The sequence below is a fragment of the Cryptomeria japonica genome, chromosome 3 (genome assembly GCF_030272615.1).
Source record: "Cryptomeria japonica chromosome 3, Sugi_1.0, whole genome shotgun sequence".
Lineage (NCBI taxonomy): Eukaryota > Viridiplantae > Streptophyta > Pinopsida > Cupressales > Cupressaceae > Cryptomeria > Cryptomeria japonica.
The window spans coordinates 952,516,555-952,538,521 of NC_081407.1; the positions used below are offsets into that span (position 1 = coordinate 952,516,555).

Genomic DNA, 21,967 nt, shown 5'->3' on the forward strand with positions numbered 1-21,967 from the left:
TCAGTTGACAATACATTCAAAACTTCTGATCAACATATCCCTGGGAAAATAAATTCTTGCATAAGATTAAAATCTATACCTTAGTCTTTGTTTCACAACGCACATCCAGTTTCTGCACTCGCAAAGAAAGAACACCAGCAACTTGGCTACCAAAGCAACAAGGCACAAAATGACAACCTGGACTAAGGACATCATCAAAGCGCCCAAATTTCTCTTTTATAGCAACTTTTGACTGGGATACTTTTATGCAGCAAAATGCTTGCCCCATTGTCTCTGATCCTACAACTAAAAAACAACATGAAGAACCTTTCTTCAGCAATTGGCACAACGTAACTACTATAAGACTGCAGCTTGAGCATATCATTGTAGCTTTGGTTCATACCGAGATGTTTACAAAAGTAGTAAATACACAAAACAACAATCCAAATTGCATGTTCATGAAATTTAACAGAAATTTCAACACACGCACACTAATTCCAGTCATCCCAGCTACTTATGTCATTAATACAAAAAAGTAAGGAGCATATGCCCAAATAAATGTTGAGGTTAAAAAAAATATGAATTGTAGCTGCCACAATGCCTTGCACAAACCATATGAACACCCATATCGACAACTTATTTCCCTAGAAAATTCTTCAATGGCAGTGAAAAAGAGTAAAAATATTGCACTTTACAATATATTCTTTGTATTGGAGGAAAAGGGGAGCTGGTGTGGAGAGCTCTAGCATGGAATACAAAAAGTCATCCTCCATTGTTCTCCCACTTTTAGCTCTCTTTCTTCCTTTTCTCTCTTTGTGTTCTTGTCCTCTTGGTGGTCCTTTGTGTTGTGGTTTTGTGGGTTATGTGTGATTAGTTGTTTGGGTCCATTAGGGATTCGTTTGATTATTTCTTTTGTTTTATGATTTTATTTATATTGATGGCATCCTTTGTTTGGTCTATATTTTTGTGCTAGGTAGGTACATCTTTATACCCTGGCATGTGAAGGGACTGCAAGGGTTTTTCTTCTAGGCTGGCTGCATCAATATGCAAATAGGTTATTGATGGAGATCAGTATTGAAGAAAAGAAAGAAAGTGGTGGGTTTAATAGTCAATCATTAAAGGAGGCTATAGTTTGTGGTGAGCAGACGCTAGTTGGACATAGTGTTGTGTTCTATGTCCAAGAAGATCAAGGGTAAAGCACAAAGATGCAAGCAAAAGGCTTGTAAGCTAAGTTATTATTCAGTTTAACCCTACTACCCAATCTAGACATGCATGGGGTTTTGGAGAAAGAGGAAAATTGATTAAAATGTGCGAGGTATTTTCTTTGTTTGTCTCATGCCGAAGGCTCTTCCTGCAAGAATTGGAGTAAAAAAGTGAAATTGTATGTTTTTCCATATGATCAGACAAACTTTTTTTTTGTTTGCTTGAAAGTTGAAGAATAACAATATGAAGAAAAAAAATTTATCAAAACGTTTTTGGAATGTGGTTGAAATCCTTACTTAGGGCCTTTGCCTGAGACCCTATTACAAACCCTGAGGATGTGATCTAAAATCTTCTCCAATATGGGTCAAAATCTGCAATGTGCCACATGGTGTGTACTTTTTGTTTTCACATTTCTTAAAATCCCTTGGTGAAGTAATAAAAATGGAAGACACGAGTACACTGCAAAAGTATTGATTTCCTTCAAGCATAATATTTGTCTTCTGACTTCATTTAAATTCTTTTCCATAGGTTTATACAAACTTATAAAGTTATTGGCCTGGGTGGGTTGAAATTTGGATGCTAGTTTTTTCTGCAAAACGGACAAGCATTTGAGAATAGATTACCCTTTGTTAAGTAAGAACTATAATGGTAAATCTATTTCAAACAGCAATTTTATTCAGATTGTAAGTGGAAATATGGATTTTGATTGTGAACAAAAAAGCTGTAAAGAAGCTGAAGTTAGAGCCTCGGATTGTTGAAGAAAGTCAAAAGGATTACATTGTTATTCAAGCCATTGTTTTCAAGTAAACTAGTTCTGATAAATTTCCTTTTGATTTAAACCTTCCCTCTCAGGCTATTGAGCTGAATGACTATAATAAAAGGGTTTTGGAATGTCAGGAGGCTCCTAACCCTCTTGTAATTTTTTGTGAAAGTTACATCTCCCTCTCAGACCAGTAAGAAAGGGTTTGGACAGAGAAATGTGCATCCTATATCCAAAGGTAATAAGAATTCTTCTTAAGGCAGAAAAAATTTGCTCATTATGTTGTGTTAAATGGGAAGAGTAGAGGTGCTATATTAATTGATGAAGTTAAGTATGGTTCTTCTATTGGTGCATTGAAGAGCAATGCTCGCCCCACTTAGTTTGAAAAAAAAGTTGGGGGAAAATAATCCCCTCCCCAACCAATAAGTTTCTTTGTCTTTCCATTAATCTTACTTTGATGAAAATATTAAGGTGGAACATTAGACGCCTTGAGGCTCCTAGTATAAAATATTGGGTTAAATTCCTATGTAAATCCATGGAAAATCTGGACTATGTTCTCTTGCAAGAAATTAATTTGTTGGATGTTTAGAAGGTGCCTGAAAGGTTATCTAGTCCAATGCAATTGTTTTTCCTTCGAAGCATGTTAAAGGAAAGGACAGGAAGCACTCCATTCTTTTGAACCCCCTATTAGGTCCCAATATCTAAGAAAGTCATGACACATCTCCTCGTAATAGGGTGTTGTGGGTTGAGATCAATGTAGCTAAGAAAGTCATTGGTATTTGTTAAATTTACGCCTCTAACAACTACAAAGAAAGAACTAACTTGTAGAATTGGTTAGCCAATAATTTTAAAGATATTCCATGGGTTTGTGATTGATGCAGGAGCATCTAGGTCCAATAGCAATCCTATATCACCCAAAAAGAATGCCAATAATTTTAAAGATATTCCATGGGTTTGTGATTGATGCAGGAGCATCTAGGTCCACTAGCAATCCTATATCACCCAAAAAGAATTTGCCTTTGCTTTGTTTGTTTCATTTTCCTTCTTTGTTTTTCTTGGAGGAATGGATGATGCAATTTCTGAATAATTGTGGATAGTTAAATGAATGAATGTTTTTAATAACGTCCATGAGGCCAAACAGCCTATGGGACCCACGGGTAGCCTACAAAGCAAAGCATGTCGAGTCCAAAACATTATGCCTATTAAACTCCCTTTTCCTTCTGCATCTTGGATCTTCTATTGTGTATCTTGATTAGGAAATCTGCAACTCTTGTTATCCTTTCTTCTTCAAAGCGATTACTCAAGGTGTTTACATTTAGCGTCTCAATATAGTTGATCCGAATATCCTTGTAAGCTGCACATTCCATGATGTAATGCCATTGTGTCTCCTGTTGAATTTTCAGAAAACTGAAGTTAATTACTAAATCAATATATTTGTTTTTTGGTTTAATTACTTTCAGACTTAGACATAAACATAAATTGAACAAAATGAACACAACACACAAATACCCTGGGAAAACCTCCTAGGAGGAAAAACCCAACCAACAGATCTTTAGATCTGACTATGAATTATATCCAATTGTAACAGTACATTACTTAGCTGGTAGCTTTGATGTGGCACACCAATGTCTAAGCCTTTCACACAGCAATACACCTCTTGAATTTGTTTTGCATATAACAGCAAGATGACCTTCAGATGAGCAGATCTAGAAATTGTCTTTGGCTTCACATATGTCTTGCAATTCGCATCTTCTATTGAAGTTCACCCTTGTATTAACAATCGCCTCAATGCACACTTCCTTCACTTCGCATTTAGAATTCTTTCTTTCTGATTTTCGCACTTGCAGAATGATTATCACATGTAATATCATTTTGTTAATGAAGTCAAGTATTTGTTTATTTATATGAGGCAAGAGAACCTATTTGAGGTCGGCTTGGTGTTGATCCCTTTTATTTGTTTTATTACTTTATAGGGTCGGCCCTATTAGAGGGAACACGTTTCCCTTTTGAGTGGCATGTGTCTTTTAGTTATAGGGTCGGCCCTATTAGAGGGAACATGTTTCCCTTTAGTGTGGCGTGTGAGAAGGGAGAGAAGGGCCCAGCCCTTAGCGGATTCCAATATTGCCTTAAGGCAATTGAAATCCACAAGTTACAATCAACATCTCCACCACTCCTTGAGTGCAATATCTACATCTTCTATCTGCCCACTCATTTTTAGGTATCATCCATCTTCCGATATCACATCTAAGTTTATGTGAGCTAGTTCTTATCTAAGCAATTAATATTTTTGCTTTCATTTTATTTCCATACCTATGTAGTTCTTTTGCATATGGTCATGTGTGGGATTGAAATGTTTGATATAGTATTCCTTTTTTCTCCCAAGTTGTCCTATCCACATGCTTTCTTTGATTTTTTCTTGTACATACTTTATATTTATCTATTGTTATTTGGGCAATCTCTTACGGTAATATCCCACTTCTTCATCCATTTAATGTTTTGCTTCATCCATGTGCTCTTCCTTCTATCTAGTTTCTCTTTCGTTGCAATTTTTGGCCAACGATGTATCTCCATGTTTTCAAATCTTCTTAGATAACTTAGCAACTGAAACATAGCTGACACCTCAATAGGAGAAGCCCCCGCCTAAGCTAGGGCAATCTCGTATGGAATAGATGATTTAATCTTGAGGCTATTTGTGATTAAATGTTTTTGTAATCTCCCTATCTGTCTATATTTACTTGTTGAAGTATTGCTACCCCATACCTATTTACTTGTTTAAGTGTTGCTACCCCATACCTCACATCCATAAAGTACCACTAGAACCACAAGAAACCCATAAAGAATTTTCTTAGTTTTCCAGTCCCATAATTCAGCTCTTCTACATATATTTTGTAATGAATATAGAGTTTTCCATCCCCCTTGAATCCTTTTTTGATTTATCACTACATGTTTCCCAGCCGAGTTTATTGTGGAAGTCAAGGCTGAATGTCCCCAGCCAAATTTGAACTAACCTTTTATGATTCTGACGTTTGCTGATTGGAGGTTTTAGGATAGTTTTAAGAGTTTTTGTGTTTGAGTTTTGATGCCAATGTTTGAACAAGGTTTTAACATTAAGTATATGCCAATGAAACAATGCTTTTGAACCTAATTGGTAAAAATATAATTGACTGATATAAATTTCTGAGTTCTGATTTTTAAGAACAGCAAAATGTAATTATTCAGAATTATAGAAATTGAATCACCAAGAACAAAGATTTGCATACCCGGAGTCCAATTCTCAACCAAAGAAGGATTTCTATTGATGAATTCAATGGGGTTCACAATATACGAGCATCCAACTGGCAAAAGTGGCTCCAACTAACTTTATTTGCATCAACTATAATTACCAAAAACAAATATTGGAAGAAATAATAGAAGTACTAGACCCCATGCTTGGCCTACAGGCAAAATTATTGAATGAAACTGGAAATCTTCAAAGTTTCAAAGCAAACTGATCAGTAAAATACTCTTGTTGTTTGAATGAAATCCGAATTTGCTGCTGATAAATACTGATCAAGAAATCTGCACAAATCCAAATGCCAATTCTGGATGGTACGGCCTGCAAGAGATGGTACGACTGGCCTAGAAGTGGTACAACCGACCAAGGAAATGTACGGCTGGTAAAAGAGGCTCCTAACCCTCCAAATCTGCTCACCAATCAACCAGTATCTGCTGCAAACAATTTCCAATGAGTCCCTTACAGAAATTTTCATCAAACAATGTCCAATTGACCTCCAGGAAGCATTTATTTTTATTGAATTTGACTGATCTGAAAGCACCAAACCCTTGATGCTTTATTGCTATAAGAAACCTGTAAAATCTGCCTGAAAATTCCTCCAATGATGCACAAATGGGAAGTCTGTGTAGATTTCCCTCAATGGTGAACTGGGTTTTTGTCCAATTCACGATTCTCTATGGGTTTTCGTCCGCTGGAAAATACCTAGCAAAGCTGTTGTAAGAAAGAATTCTAAAAATTCACATACATAATGAGCAAATAAGAGAATGAATTCTCTTTTATAAAACCCCTTTCTTACTTTGGATTCCAACGCTCTACTTAGCCAATTTTAATTTGGCTTTCAAGTCCAATTGTGGCGCCCATCCCTAGGTGGCATCCAATTTGAGGTAATAAAGTAACTTTATTTAACTTTATAATTTAAAATTATAAAGTTACTTTACAATTAAACTTATTATCTTCCTTTAACTTTAAAACTTAAAATTATATAGTTACTTTGTGATTTTCATAACTTGCCATAAATAGTCACTTTAATGATATTTTGCTATTTTTAGCAAAAGAGATTTTCTATTTTTAGCAAAAAATGACTTAGCCATAAAATTACATTATTTGCTCATAAATCAAGTCCACTAGCTAACAATCTCTAGCGTATAAAGCCCTCCAATGCCAAGAATAACATCTCCTATGAATAACATCTCCTATCCACTGGATTTGCCTATGGAGATGGATAATAGGCAAATCTCACCATCTGAGTGATCGTCTAGGAAAGTGGGGACATTACAAAGGCCAAGGTATTTATATTCATTGACCATTTGTAAGGGGTTGCCTTCAAAAGAAAATTCTCTATGAACCTTCTTTCAATTCAAGGTAAAGATCATTACCTTATTTTTGCTAGTATCCATTTGCATCCCCACCTCATGGCAAAAAAGTTCAAGAGCCTTCAAGTGTTCCTTCAAATCTTGGGTTGTTTTTGCCATTAAAATAAGATCATCAGCATATAAAAGTAACTTTATTACATAACTAGTCAAGTGAACTCCTCCACCACCAAACTTGTCTATCCATTCCTCTAATTTGTCAATGTATATCCTAAATAAAGTACAAGACAATGGGCAGCCCTACTTGACCCCAATGTCACTTCCAAAGCATTCTAATAATCCTTGTTTCGTTCGGATTTTGGCTCAGACTTGGTCATACAATCTGAGCAGTAGCCCTACAATGTTCTGGAATTTCCAATTCTTCCATTCAAAACCACAATTTGCTTCTAGGTACCGTGTCAAAAAGCTTTCTTGAAATCAACGAAATAGCAAAAGACCTCCCCTCCATGATTGTCCAAACCATAGTTGAAAAACTCAAACTCGACAATGACTCGGCAAGCCCAATTTTTTTAAAAAACTCGAGACTCGCCAAAACTCAGGGAAAAACTCGGCAACTTTATCGAACATTTGAAAATACTTTTTTTTTAAATATTATTCAAAAAATCACATTTACACCAAATTTGTATAACATATATTGATTTACATGATATATAAATCAAAGTTTGAGTTAAATACATAGCATAAACCAAAAAACAACTACAACATATGAATAAGAGTTCAATAAATATCAATGTATCATAGTGACATAGAGTCATAGACCACAAAACAACAACCTCTAAAATTTTGATTACATATCAAGTTCAAGTTTTGGTATCAATGAAAATGAGAAATCATAAATTGCACCTACAACTAAAGCTCAAAACAGATTATTGCCACTGGGGGGGTGGTGCTAAAGTAGTGGCAACATCCTCAGTAGGTGCCTCTGTTGCATGATCAACCACGTGCTCCTCCTCCTCATGTGCTGCCACTTCCGCATCCCATTCCTCTCCTGCCCTCTCCAACTCACTTAGCTGCTCATCAGTAAGGAATGGATCAAAATCATTATCAACATCATCAAGAGCAGCAACCCATTCTGCTACATATGGATCAATGTCATCCAAGTCAAGTGCTTCATGTGAATCTTGCCCTTGCACCTTCTTCTCATGCAATCGAAGGTTGTACCGCACATAGACAAGATCATTCAAGCGTCGTTGAGTCAACCTATTGCGCTTTTTTGTGTGGATGGCCTCAAAAAAACTCCAGTTGCACTCACAACCAGAGGCACTACAAGGCTGCGATAATATGCGGATGGCAAGCTTTTGAAGATTAGGCGTTGTGGCACCATAATCTTCCCACCACAAATATGCAAGGATAAAAAATGTCATTTATAACTTGTAAAGATTTTAATAATCTTAAAGAGAGAAATAAATGGTAAAATAAAATTAAACATATGTTTTTTTTACCTGTTTGTAAGGTGTCTCTCCTACGTTTGCAATCAGGTGAAGAAAAGAATGGCCCTGTGGCCTTCTTATATCTCTGCAACTCATCAAGTATCAGGTCTCGAAGGTTCTCATCGTCAACTAATCTCTGAATGCATGTGTCAAGGCCAATTTTAACCTCTGCATCTATTGTGAAACTCGGGGAGTGAAAAAACCTTGGGATTCAAGAAATAGGCAGTAGCATGAATATGTTGGTGGAGTTGATGGTTCCACCTCCGATCAATTATGCGCCATATGGGTTCATACTTGGTCTTGTTTGACCCATACAAGTGTTGAATCACCTCTTTGGCCTTATCCATGGCCTCATATAGATACCCCATGGAGTTATGATCCCCATCCACCATTCGTAGCACCCTCGCCAACGGTTTTGACACTTGGATATAAAAAATTTAACAAAATCAACAGATTGTAATATTAGAAAATTAAATGATAAATCATCAATTAAAGTTTCAAAACTTACATTGATGATCTCCTCCACCATCTTGGCAAAATTAGAATAACAAATGGCAACCACAACCTTCTCTGCTTTAGGCTTTGTAGCATAAGGACTCCCCAACCATCTTTCACTTGCGAACCTCCGCTTCAGGTTGGGCAATGTAGCAAGTATGCTCTGCAAGGTGAGGAAATTGGTAGCAAAGCGTGTGATCCCCGATAGCACAAGATCCTTACCATCAGTGTTCTCTCTCATAAGATTCAGGACCCATGTGTGATTGTAGATGTATTCGGTGATATTCCTTCCATCTTCAACCACTTTCTTTACCCAGCTTAGTTTCCCTATGTCCTCAAGGAGCAAGTCAAGACAATGGGCAGCACAAGGGCTCCAAAATAATGTCGGATGTCTAGCCATTAGAGGTTTGTCGGCTGCCACATATGTAGCTGCATTATTAGTCACAACCTGGATGACATTTTGCACTCCCACGTCCATCACCACCTCATCCAACATGTTGCACAAGGTCTCTGCATTCTTCACTTCATTGGAGGCATCAATTGATTTTAAAAATACTAATTGTCCCCCTGCAGCAACTAGAAAGTTGACGAGTGTCCTATTCCTATCATCTGTCCACCCATCAGAAAGAATGGTGCAGCCATTCTTTTCCTAAATACTCCTTTGCTCTTCCACTAATGCATGAGTGTTTTGGACCTCATCCTGCAATAACAGCCACTCATCTCATAACGACTTGGGGACTTGAACCCCTTACCTGCCACAGTCAATGCGGTGACCAATTGGTCCCAAGATGGAGTAGAAACAACATTGAACGAAATATCATTGTAGATCCAAAATCTAGCACACGCCACCTTTGCTTGTTGGTGAGCCTCTTTATTCCATGCAGTGCCTAGCAATCCAAGTTGTGCACCAGGAGTGTTACGTGGAACAAAGTAGTTTTCCATATGGCTGCCCACACTTCCCATTCCTCGTATCCGTGGCCCAAGGGAAGAACTAGATGCCCCCACATCTGTATGTGACCCCATAGAACTCAAATCTGCCCTTGGGGCTGCCATTGCCTCTGTTGTTCTCTTTTTTGTTGCCTTCCTTTGATCATATGCTTCAAGCGTTGCTATTGCATCCCTCATAGCCTCTTCAGGGCATTTCACAATCTCCTAGTATCTCAGCATTCAATCTGTGCAAGTTGATATTTGAATCTATTAATGCCACATTTTATATTCTTAGTGCAATGGTTACCAAGGACATCTCGTTTTGGACCTAGTGTCCCATGTTTCCAACAAGGGTCTCTCTTTTTGCCACCACCTTTAACTGTAGGACTAGAAGCCATTTTCTTTCAAAGAAAATTGGAAAAGAACCTAGCAAAAGAGAGAGACGACATTTAGAGAACAATAACACTGTTATTCAGTTATTACATTCCTATAAATCCTATCAATTAACTATTAAGTTTATCTCACTGTTATTTAACAATGATAATAAGTTTATACTGTTATTTAAAAATAATAGGCATTGTTATTCAACAGTGATAATAAACTTATTATCATTGTTATTTAAAAATAACAGTGATAATAAGTTTATTACCATGATAAATTGTTAATAAATTATTAACAATTTATCACTGTTATTTTTAAATAACAGTGGTAATAAACTTAAAAAAACTTAAGATAATAAACTTTAAAAAAAACTATCAATAATATCCTTGATCTTAGAACTTAGAAGATAAAAATTCAAAAATGAGAGAATCATATTTTAAAAAAACAGAATCGTATTGAAAAAAAATGAAATGCTTGTTTGAATCGGGAAATGTTTTGTAAAAACTTGCAATCATGCTCCAAAATGCCTAGATTTTGCCTGCAAGCCTGCGATTTGTGCCCTAGATGAGCCATTTTTTGCGTGCGATTCCCTAATCTCAGTCGCGTCGCCCTAGTCGCATCAGTTTTTTTTGGCTCCTGTCGCGGTGTGCAGAGAAATAAAATACCACGCATTAAATTTTTTTAATGTAAAACCTAAACTCAGTTTTGATTTTTTACCGCCAGTTTATTGGTTGCATTTTGGCAATTTTCGATGGTTAACTCGCCGCGATTTTTTGATAAACCCGTAGTCGAGTATACACACGAGTGACTCGTGCCTGGCTAGGGCACGCGATTACTTGCAAGTTTTTCCCAAACTCATAGAGTTTTACAAGCTTGGTCCAAACCTTCTCAATCAAATGTTTGAGTGTAATGCAATGGTCGATGGTAGAATGCTTTGGCCTAAGGCCCACTTGCCCTTTCGCTCTCTTTCCCTCTTTTTCAGCCCAAGCACTTATTCGTAATTCTATCATGCTCCCAAAAAGTTTACCAAAAAGAGGATTGATCATTATTGTTCATGGCCAAGTGATTGTTTCATCTTGTTAAGAAGCCAAATGGGTCCTCATATCTCAAATTTGGGAAAGATCCAAGCTGAATTGGACAATGTTGAACCCACAGCAGGACTGAGAGAGGGGGAGGGGGGCTGAATCAGTCCAGATCTTCAAAACAAATTAATTATAAATAGCATTAAACCATTCTACAACAATACTGAAAAACACATCAAGCATCAACACATGAACACCAAATTTACATGTAAAAGCCAAACAAGGAAAAACCATAGTGAGAATCAAACTCACAATATGAATAAAATGATTACAATGTTTTAGGCTTACTACCAAGGAGCCACATGCACTTGATGGACTTGCAAGACTAAGGCACACTACCTTAGCGTAAGATACATGGACTTGCTCAACTGAGGCACACTACTTCAAGGCAAGATACAAGGTGTTGCCGAAGGACTCACTGTCAATCAGCAACAAGGGAAATAGCAAAATTGATATTGGACGGATCTCCTAATCATGGAATTGTCCTTGATCATCTGTATCAAGTGACCAACATCATGGAAAACATATTTGAAAATCACCACTGTCTCAACACACTGTCTCATAGAAAATATCACCATTAAAGCTCTTCACAAACTGACTTTCGCACATTTGCAGTCTCAAATCTGCTTGCACATCATTCAATTTGCTTCTCATCAATCCACACTCTATCCCACATATATCATACTCTATCACACACTCAACTCATAAATTTGCATCCTTAAATATAAGATCATCAAAAACCTAATTGCGAGTCAGCCACATCCGGAATAAACATTATTGCACAAAATAAGCCACCCAGACCAAATCTACTCAAGGTGGTCCACTCCAGGAGAAAGAGGGGACCCAAATACATCACAACACATCCTTCTGAGACGAATCCAACTATTCCACACACACTAACACATATTCCAAAGTTGCCACCAAACGTAACGCGTAGATAGGCAATAAAGTTTGTCAATCAGTCGGCCAAAAGACATCTTCCAACGCAAATTATTCTACGTGAATCTCCACACACCATGGTGAGACCCATAAAAACATTCTAACTCATCCTTCAATGAATATCCGGACCAAAAAGCATGATCCAAACAAGACAATCCAACCGAACACACTGAACCACAACACAACTGAATATACCAAACACGAGTTAGCATAACTCACTTGTGGAACAGAAACACCACCAAAGAAACACATTGAAAATACTATACGAACAACATAATCATGTCCACTAAACCGCAACAAAATATTCAACATATCTGGAGGCCACAAAAGACTTTATGGACCAATCTGACAAACTCCCTTATTGTCAAAGAATAGTAACAACTAAAAACTGCAATCCATGAACCAGAAAACCAGTCAATGCAACATAATCTTTACCACCCAAAGGAATGCAAATCATTCTATCGATGAGGCATAATATATTTTTTCATGCATACATTAAAAACTCTTTCTAGCATATTGAAATTGCCATAACCAACACCAAAACATCAAGTTCAACTGCAACACCAAACATAAGACAAAGAAACCTGCAACAATACAGGATCATATCCGACAAGACTACATCCGAACAACCAAGTTTGACATCAATGACAACCATACAAACTCAGATTTCCAACAGACAAGTTGTGAAATTGTGGAATTTTCACCCCTGTTTGGTGATTAAACGACTTGCAAAAGGTGGTGCTTGTGTTTGGTGTTGTAATCATTGTGAGGTCAAGAACTAAAGCTCATATAGTTGAGTGAAATCTCATCTTTGATCTATGCCCAACCAAGGAATTAGAGTTTATCAAGAGCCATAAAAGAAGGGGTTGCCAAAAGAACAAATTATGGCATATATTAGACAACAAGAAGTTGATTTTGTGAATGAAAGAGAAAAATTGAGATCTGACCCTTTAGACAATAAGGATCAAGGAAGACACCTACAACATCTCCTTCAATAGTGATTGCCCCACATCCCTTCTTGGAAACACTATCTATCGAAGAAAAAGTTCCTTCATTTCTTCTTGCAAAAGAGGCCCATTGCAGAACGTATTTCAAAATGAGATGGACATTGCAAACGAACACATTGCGCACTGCATTTACACCAATGGTCCTCCTTTCAACTTGGTGAGATTGAAATATCCCCCTTTTTTTTTATTATTTCCAGTTACAAACATCACAAAGCACTTATTAGGGTTAGAAAAGATAATCACAACACTGCTGAAAGGTAACCCTTCCACTTTCTGATCCCCAGGAGCCCAATGTGGGAAGGTGACAGCATATGGTGATAAGGGGATCGTTAGCTTCAATAATCCACTAGAAATTACAATGTTGGGCGGCAAGCCGGCCCCTTCCGCTTGTCCTGCGAGTAATAGAAATGTTAACAACCATTTAGTGGTGTAACCAGCCAATTACGATCAAGAGAGACTTAAGAAAACAATGATCACTCAACCACTTATTCAGTGTGAGGACTGAAAATGATAATAATAATCTACTCAACCGCTTATTCAGCGGGAGGACAGAAGTATAATGAAATGAGATAGGTGGCAAAGCCAGCCTCTTCCACTTATTCAGTGGGTGATGTGATACAATTCAGAAGTAAGATAGCTGTTAGTACTACTAATCAGCTTTACAATTCAAATCATAGATTTTCAAACCATAAGATATCGCTGTCCAAGCTACAAATAATGTCAATTACAAGAAACCAACTTCCCCAAAAACAACCTCACACTCCAAAAATCTGTCTGATATACTTTTCCAGCAAGATGAATAACACAGACCAGCAACCAAAATTCACACTAAATCACTCATAACTTCATCAAAACTTGACAGAATGACATGAAACTAAATGCAAATGACTCCTAGGAGGTAGGCGTCCAAGCCTATAACAATAAACTATTGCAAGCTGACCCAAATGATTGATGCACGCTTCCCGAAGCACTCAGCCACATGGTACAGCCAACCAAGGGGGACGATATACAATATAAAGTTCAAGACTCCAAATTAATCTCTACAAACTTGCAAAATGCATCGCCTAGTCCATAGGAAAAGATAGAGAAAATACCCAGAAGCACACAAAATTCCTCCTAAGACTTATGATGAAAAAACCACTTCAGCTCTACAACCAATCGGCAACCTGAAAACTCACAAACACACCAAGAAAACATCAAATGACCTTACTACAATGAATTCCACCTGTTCTTCAGTGTAAAGAACAGCCCTCAATCTCAACTAGTTGCTATCTTTCAAGCAAGAAGCCAAGAACCAGCTAGGAGGTATGCATTCCCCGAAGCCATCAATCGAAATTTCGGCAACACTTCGTTGCAAATATTCATGGATGCCAAAACAAGAGCCCATCACTCTTATTTATAACTTTTTTGGGAGCCCAAAATTCAAATTCAAGTTCATTCCAAAATGGCGCCCAAACCACATGCAATTTCATTTCATATTAATTTGCCATTAGCATTTCATTTCCCCATTCATTCCAAGTCGACCAACATAGGAATGACGGGAACGTACTACATGGCACGACGGGAATGGGGCAACCAGTGAGCGAGGGGACCAGCAAAAATCCCGAGGAAGAGCCGACAAAGTTGTTCGAAGGGGAGGGAGCACTAACAAGGGATTTCACCTACATTCTCCAAGCATCCATCAAAACTTACGTACGAAGGGAGGCCACGATCGAGGACGTCCCTGAGAGCGCAGTGTGGAGTGCCCTTGGCGTAAGTCCAGTCGTAAATCGGTTGATGAACAACTTGCCTAGCTTGTTGGCACAGCCTTTCCTCGCTCTCCAAACTCGCCGGGAAGAAACCTATTGCGAGACCCGTCGACAACAAATTTTGCAGCAATTTGAAGAAAGGAGTTGACGAAAGGAGGAACGTGACGAAAGCCGTCGACGAACCTTCAACCACACGGAAAGAAGGAATTGATGCCCGTGACGCTAAATAAGGATAGAACCCGTGTGCTAAGGGAGGAAGAAGACGCGCACGAGGCAACAGCAAGGACACTGAGGTTAGAACAACACGCAGAACGTCGGCGACGACTGAAGAAACTTGTGAAAGAAAGCACAACTGACAATGATGGTTCGGGTGCTGAGGGCCAAGTTTTCGTACTAATAGAAACCACCAGGAAGCGGTTGGGGGACCTTTCCCTGACATTGGAAGAGATTGGTGACGGGAATATGGTAGAGCCGTACACGCCATACAGAGGTGCCAAGACCAGGGGGAGGAGGAGACAGAGACCGAGAACAGAGAGGCAAAGGATACCGGTGCGACCAAAGGTGTCAGGAGGACACAAGGTCACGGTAGTAGAAGCAATTTGTTCGATGCAGACTCATCACACCCTGGTAGTCAGAGCAACTTGGTGGGACCCAACGGACCAAATCTCGGCAGAGTATCTTCGGGAGTACCAGTGTCTAGAGGAGGAGTTCTTGGAGGGTCAAGTTCAAGTTCCGAAAGGCAGACTGGGCCGCCGCCAAGGAACGTGATGGCGAATCGGCAAAAATTGCCCAAGTTCAATGGAGATGGGAAAGAAGACCCGGTACGGCATTGTCGTACATGTGAAACAATCTAGTTGGCCAATGGTGTGGCCGACAAGGCGGAATGGGTGGTGCAATTCCCCGCCACCCTACAAGGAGTAGCCATCGATTGGTACTCAGATGCTGATAAAACCAAGCTGACAACTTGGGATGAATTACACAAGGCCTTCAAAACAAAGTTTCGACTTCTCAGAGACAATAATGAAATCATGGCAGAAATCCTGAGTACCAAGAAAGGGAAAAGTGAGACCATCCGAGCATATAGTGGACGCCTGAAGAAATTGCTAGGAAAAATGGACAACCAACCCGACGATGGATTGAAGAAAAGGTGGTTTGTGGAGGGTTTAAAGTCGTCACTCAGAAGGAAAATGAAAATTGTACCCCCCACATCCTACGAAGATGCCTATAACCGGGCAATGGACCTGGAAAGTGAAGGGAAGACATCCAAGAAGAAAAAAGACAGATCCTCTGGAGAGGAGGACTCCGATGACGGAAGTAGCAACGACGAGGGGTCAAGTAAAAAGGTGCAAGCCCTTCAGAAGGATATGCATCGCATGATGAAGGAATTCAAAAGCATGAAGGGAAGCACTAGCAAAAATGAGGAAGTGTGGTGCGCGGAATGTAAGGAGGAAGGTCACACAAAAGGCCCCTGTCCTAAAAAGGCCTTCTGCGACATTTGCCAAGTGTTGGGACACTCCACCAAAGAATGTCCCTACAAAACGAAGACACAAGGAAATAAGGTCCTCTTCACCCAAGAGCAGTCGTCACCCTCCGCAACAATAGGCACATCGCAGCCTCAAGCCAACACCACGACATCATCTAGCGGTTACAGAGGTAATCAAAGGGGAGGAAGAGGCAACAATAATAATAGCAATAACCGGAGTCGAATGCAGTATGATGCCAAAGGACGGCCGATGATTCAGTGTCGAGCCTGCAACCAGTGGGGACACTTTGCGCAGGATTGCCAGAAAGAGGAGACACTGCAGAACTTGTGCAGATGGTGTGGTCCTGGAGACCACGATGAGACAAATTGCCCCAAGCCAGGGGTTAATCTTCTCAATATTGAGAAGACTGGTGATAAAGAAGTACTGGCAATCACCTGTGCTCAGACCAAAAAGGCCACTTATCCCGACCCCCTGTACGAAGAAGGAGAGATTACGGGAGGCAAAGGCCAACATTGAGCGGGAGATGACGGCAGAACGACGGAAAAATGCAAAGGTGGTGAGTACATCTTGTACTGAAGCCGAAAAGAACATAATTGGGCAAGTCTTGCAAATGGAGGTGTCGATAAGGGTGAAGGACCTTCTAGACACAACGCCACAGTTGAGGACCGCCATTTTCAATTTCGTACAAAGCACGACACACACACCTTTGGGTGTGACCCAGGCGAAAGTTTCGGTCAGCCCCTCGGCTGATCCAATGTTGTTGGCCTTAAATAGTGATCGACATCCTGCAGTAGTGGAAATGGGAATCCTCGGGGCTATCCTCAAGGACACCATCGTGGACGGAGGTTCTGGGGTGAATGTGTTGTCAGAGGATACGTGGAAGAAGCTCGAAAAGCCAACACTATGGCCACCCACATTCAATTTGGTGGGAGCAGACCAACATGGCATCAAGCCACTCGGCACCTTGATGGCCCAACCCGTGACCATTGGCACACAACCCTTCCTACTGGATTTTGTGGTAATCCCACTTAAGAAGGGCTATGACGCCATCTTAGGGAGAGGGTGGTTGGTTACAGCAAAAGTGAACCACAACTGGAAGAAGAACAACCTTTCCATGGAGAAAGGGGGGCGGAAGTACATCATTGACCTGAGGACCCAAGTTGTCGGCGAGGAGCTTGCATCATCCGACTCTGATTCGAAGGACTCAAACAGATGGGAGTGGGATTCCTATGAAGGCAAAGACGAGATGGAACCAAACAATGAAGGAGTGCTTGAACTCGATGGCTGCTCGAAAGATGACATCTTCTCATTGAATGGACTCTTCCACTGGCAAATGGAAGATTATGAAGTATTTCACCCTGCTTGTCACATGCTGCAAATTGAAGAAGAGCCAGGCAAGAAAGATGGGTTCTCGACAGAATGCAGGGAGTATAAGGAGGGAGATGCCAAAGTAAATAATGTTCCAGCATACGAATTTTCAAAGGGCAGACCAATGAAGTATGAAGACCCGACCGTGAAGGAGACAAACTTATGAGACACTGCCACCCCTCGAAGTATCTAGGTACGACACGATTGGAGCCCGATGCTAAAGGCCGCAACATTCAAAATCTTCATGAAATACAAGGACGTGTTCACTTGGTCCTACAAGGATCTGAAAGGGGTCCCGCCAGAATTGTGCGTCCATCGAATACCATTGGTCCCGGGAGCACAGCCGGTACGGAAGAGGCCGTACCGAATGAATAAGAACTATGTGGCCAAGGTGAACGAAGAGATTGAACGGATGCTTGAGGCCGGCATCATATTTCAGGTGGAGACAAGTGAATGGGTCTCGCCGATTGTGATCTCACTGAAGGAGGATGCCAACCAGATCCGCATCTGCGTGGATTTTCAGTGCCTCGATGCAGTCACCATCAAGGATTTGTTCCCTTGTATCTGCATGTTATTTTGTATCAGCACTTATGACAGCATTGTGTCATTATTGATATGTTTATGTTTGAACTTTATATTGTCAAAAAAATAAAAAAAATTGAGGGTGGTTATTACATCTAGTCACACAAATCCTAGGAATGAGAAGGTGCACACCACCTTATTGGCAAAAGAAAAAAATATAGAGACGTCACTAAAAGCAATCAAAGATTCATGGGTTTAACAGGTGTGTCCATAATTTCTAACGGATGGAAAGACTATAAAAACCGACCTTCAATATATGTCATTGCAGTGTTCCCTAAAAGAGCAATGTTTCTTGAGGCAATTGATTGTGAGGGGTAGGTGAAGGATGCAAACTTCATTTCCAAAATCCTCATTGACTCCATTAAGATTGTGGGTACTAAAAATATTGTCCAAGTTATAACAAATAATGCAAAAAATTACAAGATAGCAGGGGCTTTGGTTGAGGAAAGGTACAAGCACATTTTTTAGACACCATGTACCATCCACCTCCTCAACTTGGTGATGAAAAAGATTGGCATTTAGATAGAGTGGACAAAAAACATATACACAAAGGGTGAGGAGATTCAATTATTCGTGACAAATCATCATGTAACATGGTAAATTTGGAATTATTGAAGGTAAATTTATGACAGTTAAATATTTATTTAAAATGTAATTTGATGTTTAATTATTTAAATTTTAATTTATTATTAACTTATTAATTTAATTTTTACACCGCATTAGGTTGTTGAGACTCGTTTCACATCACACAATCATTTTGAGATGACTTGTATAAGTGCAAAGGCATTGAGCAACATGATCATTGGCAATCAATGGAGTATGTGGAGGCAATAAAATTCATAAAGGGCCCAAAAGGTCAAATCATTGATCCTAGATGATGAATGGTGGGCTCATGTGGACTATGTCTTGAGTTTCACTGAGCACACCATGAGTATGATCAAGTTCACTAATACAGATTGACCATGTTAGGAAGAAATATATAATGGCATGGACTCCATGATAGAAATAATAAAGGCCATACTAGTAGAAAACGAGGATGATTGTGAAAAAACCTTTTCCCTGAGGGTGAAAAAAATCATTCTTAACTACTAGAACAAGATGACCATGCCCTTGTATCTCCTTGCATATGCATTATCTCCCAAATATTACAGCATGGAAATACTTCATTTGCCTAGGAAAATGGTACAATATATAGACAATGAAGTTGTTGATAGGTACAACGAAACTTTCTGATGAATATTCTCAAATCCAAAAGTGGTTGATAAGGTTAGACTTAGGACTGAATTTGGTAGGTGCATCAAGAGATGAGATCATAGTGTTTGTGCTCTTCAAGACAAGTACAAGATGGATTCTCATGCATGGTTGTATCTTCATGGACAAAGATATATGTTTCTCCAACCTCTTGCAATCAAAACGGTATCGCAGGTAAGCATTTCTAATTTTTAATTTTAACATTCTTATTTATTACCATTCTTTTTCATCTTTAAGTTGCATTTACTTTCTCTCCAATTTTAACAGATTGCAAGTTCTTCTGAAGAGTGGAATCAAAATACACTCTTTTGTTAACTCAGTTAAGGGCAACCAGTTGGTTGCAAAAAATGTACAAGATTTGGTTTATGTCCATTCCAACTCACTCCTATCGCATCAGGAAGTTGACTACAAGGAAGGGGCAATGAAGAATTGGGATATGGCCCTTGAGTGTGCCAACTTGGATGCATCTGTTTTAGAGCTTGTCAGAGTTAGTATAGATGACAACGAGGCTTGTACACATGTATGATATTTACAAAATTGCATGTGATTCATGAATTATGATTTGACGTATAAATATATCAATGATTAATAAATTATTAAATGTATTTTCAATTCTATTATTTAACTTATATTTAGTATCAAGTATCAAATTACATATTTTAAATTTTGTATATAAGTATGTGTGTGTACTGCTGTACCCATACCCGGGAATAAAATTGTTGTACCAGCATAACTGAATCCCGAACCTGAGCCCATACCCATGCCAGAAACGTAGTCCAAGACGATTAGCTAATGAACCACCTATATCGATTCATTTTGATAACATGCTGAAACACCAGAGAAACAGAAAAGATAAAAAAAAAAAAAAAGAAACAAAAGGAGAGAGACAGTACCATGAAGGATAACGACAGAAGGATGAAAACTCAAAGAGAACATCAATGGCATTTGTGTTCCAGACTTCAATTGAAAAGTCGAGTCAGAAACAAAGTCTAAGCTCTAATACCAACTTAGAAACAGATTCTGAGCTCTAGTACCATTCTAGAAACGGTCGCTCTAATATTATTGTAGAAACACAAAAACGAATGACAAATAATACACACAAGAAGCTTGCATGAAGAAAGCAAATCAGGCTCCGTCAACCCATTTCTCTTCTGATTGAACTCAAGCAAGCACTAGAAGGTCTTCACAGTCAAGCTTCAATATGATGGTGAAAGAGTTTTATCCTAATCATTTAATTCTTTTAAAGCAGAAGTTTCAAAAAAGGTCCAAATAATCAGAAGACATCATTGTTTGTCAAGCCTAAAGATAAAAGCTGCTTTCATGGCCATTGGTTTTTCAGAAATATCCTGCAACCATGGTTCCTCTATATAACATCATATGCTTTTGTTCTCTTCCAATTATAGGATCTCCAGAGTTGGGGGCCACACCGGGCCAGCAGCGGGCCGGCCATAGCAGCAAAAATCATTTGGGGAAAAATCAGCAAACCAAAAGTATAAAATTTTTTGAAAAAATCGGGAAAAAAGGGTAAAAAATTGGGAAAAAATCGGATTTAAAAAAAACATAAAAAAATTGTAAAAAAAGAGACAAAAACTAATTTTTGAAAAAAACTTAAAGGCATTTCCACAACATAGAGATATAAAGAGAAAATAAAATAGAGTTTAACCCATGAATTGTAGAAAATAATTTTTTGTTGTTTATATTCATATTGCTGATTACGTAGGCAAATATTCAGTTAACTTTTTAAGAGGGCAGTCACCAAATAGTTGTCTAAGTCTGAGATCAAATATTAGCTAGTCTATGAAGTAACTGAGATCAAAAGTTAACAGACAAATAGTAAAATTAGAAGCCATTTTGAAGTGATCCAAGAATTTCATTGTGATTGAGGCAAGAAGTTTTGTAGGGTTAATTCAATATTTTAGAAAGCTTATCAAATCATATTCCACAATTGCAATGCTTTATATCATAGTAATAAAAATCGTTTGGAGAAAAAATTGGCAAACCAAAAATAAAATATTTTTTGAAAAAAAGGGGTAAAAATTTGGATTTTAAAAAATCATAAAAAATTGTAGAAAAATAGACACAAACTACTTTTTTAAAAAACTTAAGAGTATTTCTATAGCATAGAGATATAGAGAGTAAATAAAATAGAGTATATTGGGGTTTTTAACATGATTTAAACGTGATTTAAATGCAAAAAACCATTGAAAATTGGGTCAACGATTGGTCAACAATTTTTTCGGGGAATAAATCGGCTGGCTCCAAGATTCAGGATTGATTGGGTATAATCGTAATTTTTTTGCAGACTATTGCTTCTATGCGTCCAGACCTCCCTTTACATTTCTTGGTAGAAAAGGTTCTGAAGGTTACTATTACTGATAATTTATTAATTCCAATGGGAAATCCATTTCCACCTTGAAGAAGATGAAGAATAAGACCTCTGTGATCTATGCAATAACATGTGTCCAAGAAAAAAGAGACTGCTCTGTGTTTTCTAAACATTGTTGTCAATGGATGTTAAACCATAAAAATGTTGTCTTCAAATGCAGATGGTTCATATGCATAGATACATTGGCTTCGTGTGGTCATAAAAAAAAATTGTACCAAATATCAGAAAGGGAGAATCCCTCCAACAGTTTACTGAAAGAGCCAGAGGGCTGTAGTAACCTGAAAAGAAGATTATGAATAAA

General features: G+C 38.6%; 1 protein-coding gene across 6 annotated transcripts in view; it reads right to left on the reverse strand.

The window, feature by feature from the left end:
• Positions 1-21,967, reverse strand: part of LOC131048170 (hypersensitive-induced response protein 1) — a 57,305-nt gene that overhangs the window by 32,794 nt on the left and 2,544 nt on the right. For all 6 annotated transcript variants that reach the window (XM_057982050.2, XM_057982048.1, XM_057982051.1 and 3 more), the window contains one exon: positions 80-285. In XM_057982050.2, coding sequence (XP_057838033.1) covers positions 80-268 — 189 coding nt within the window. In that variant the 5' untranslated portion in view covers positions 269-285. The remainder of the gene's footprint in view (positions 1-79; positions 286-21,967) is intronic.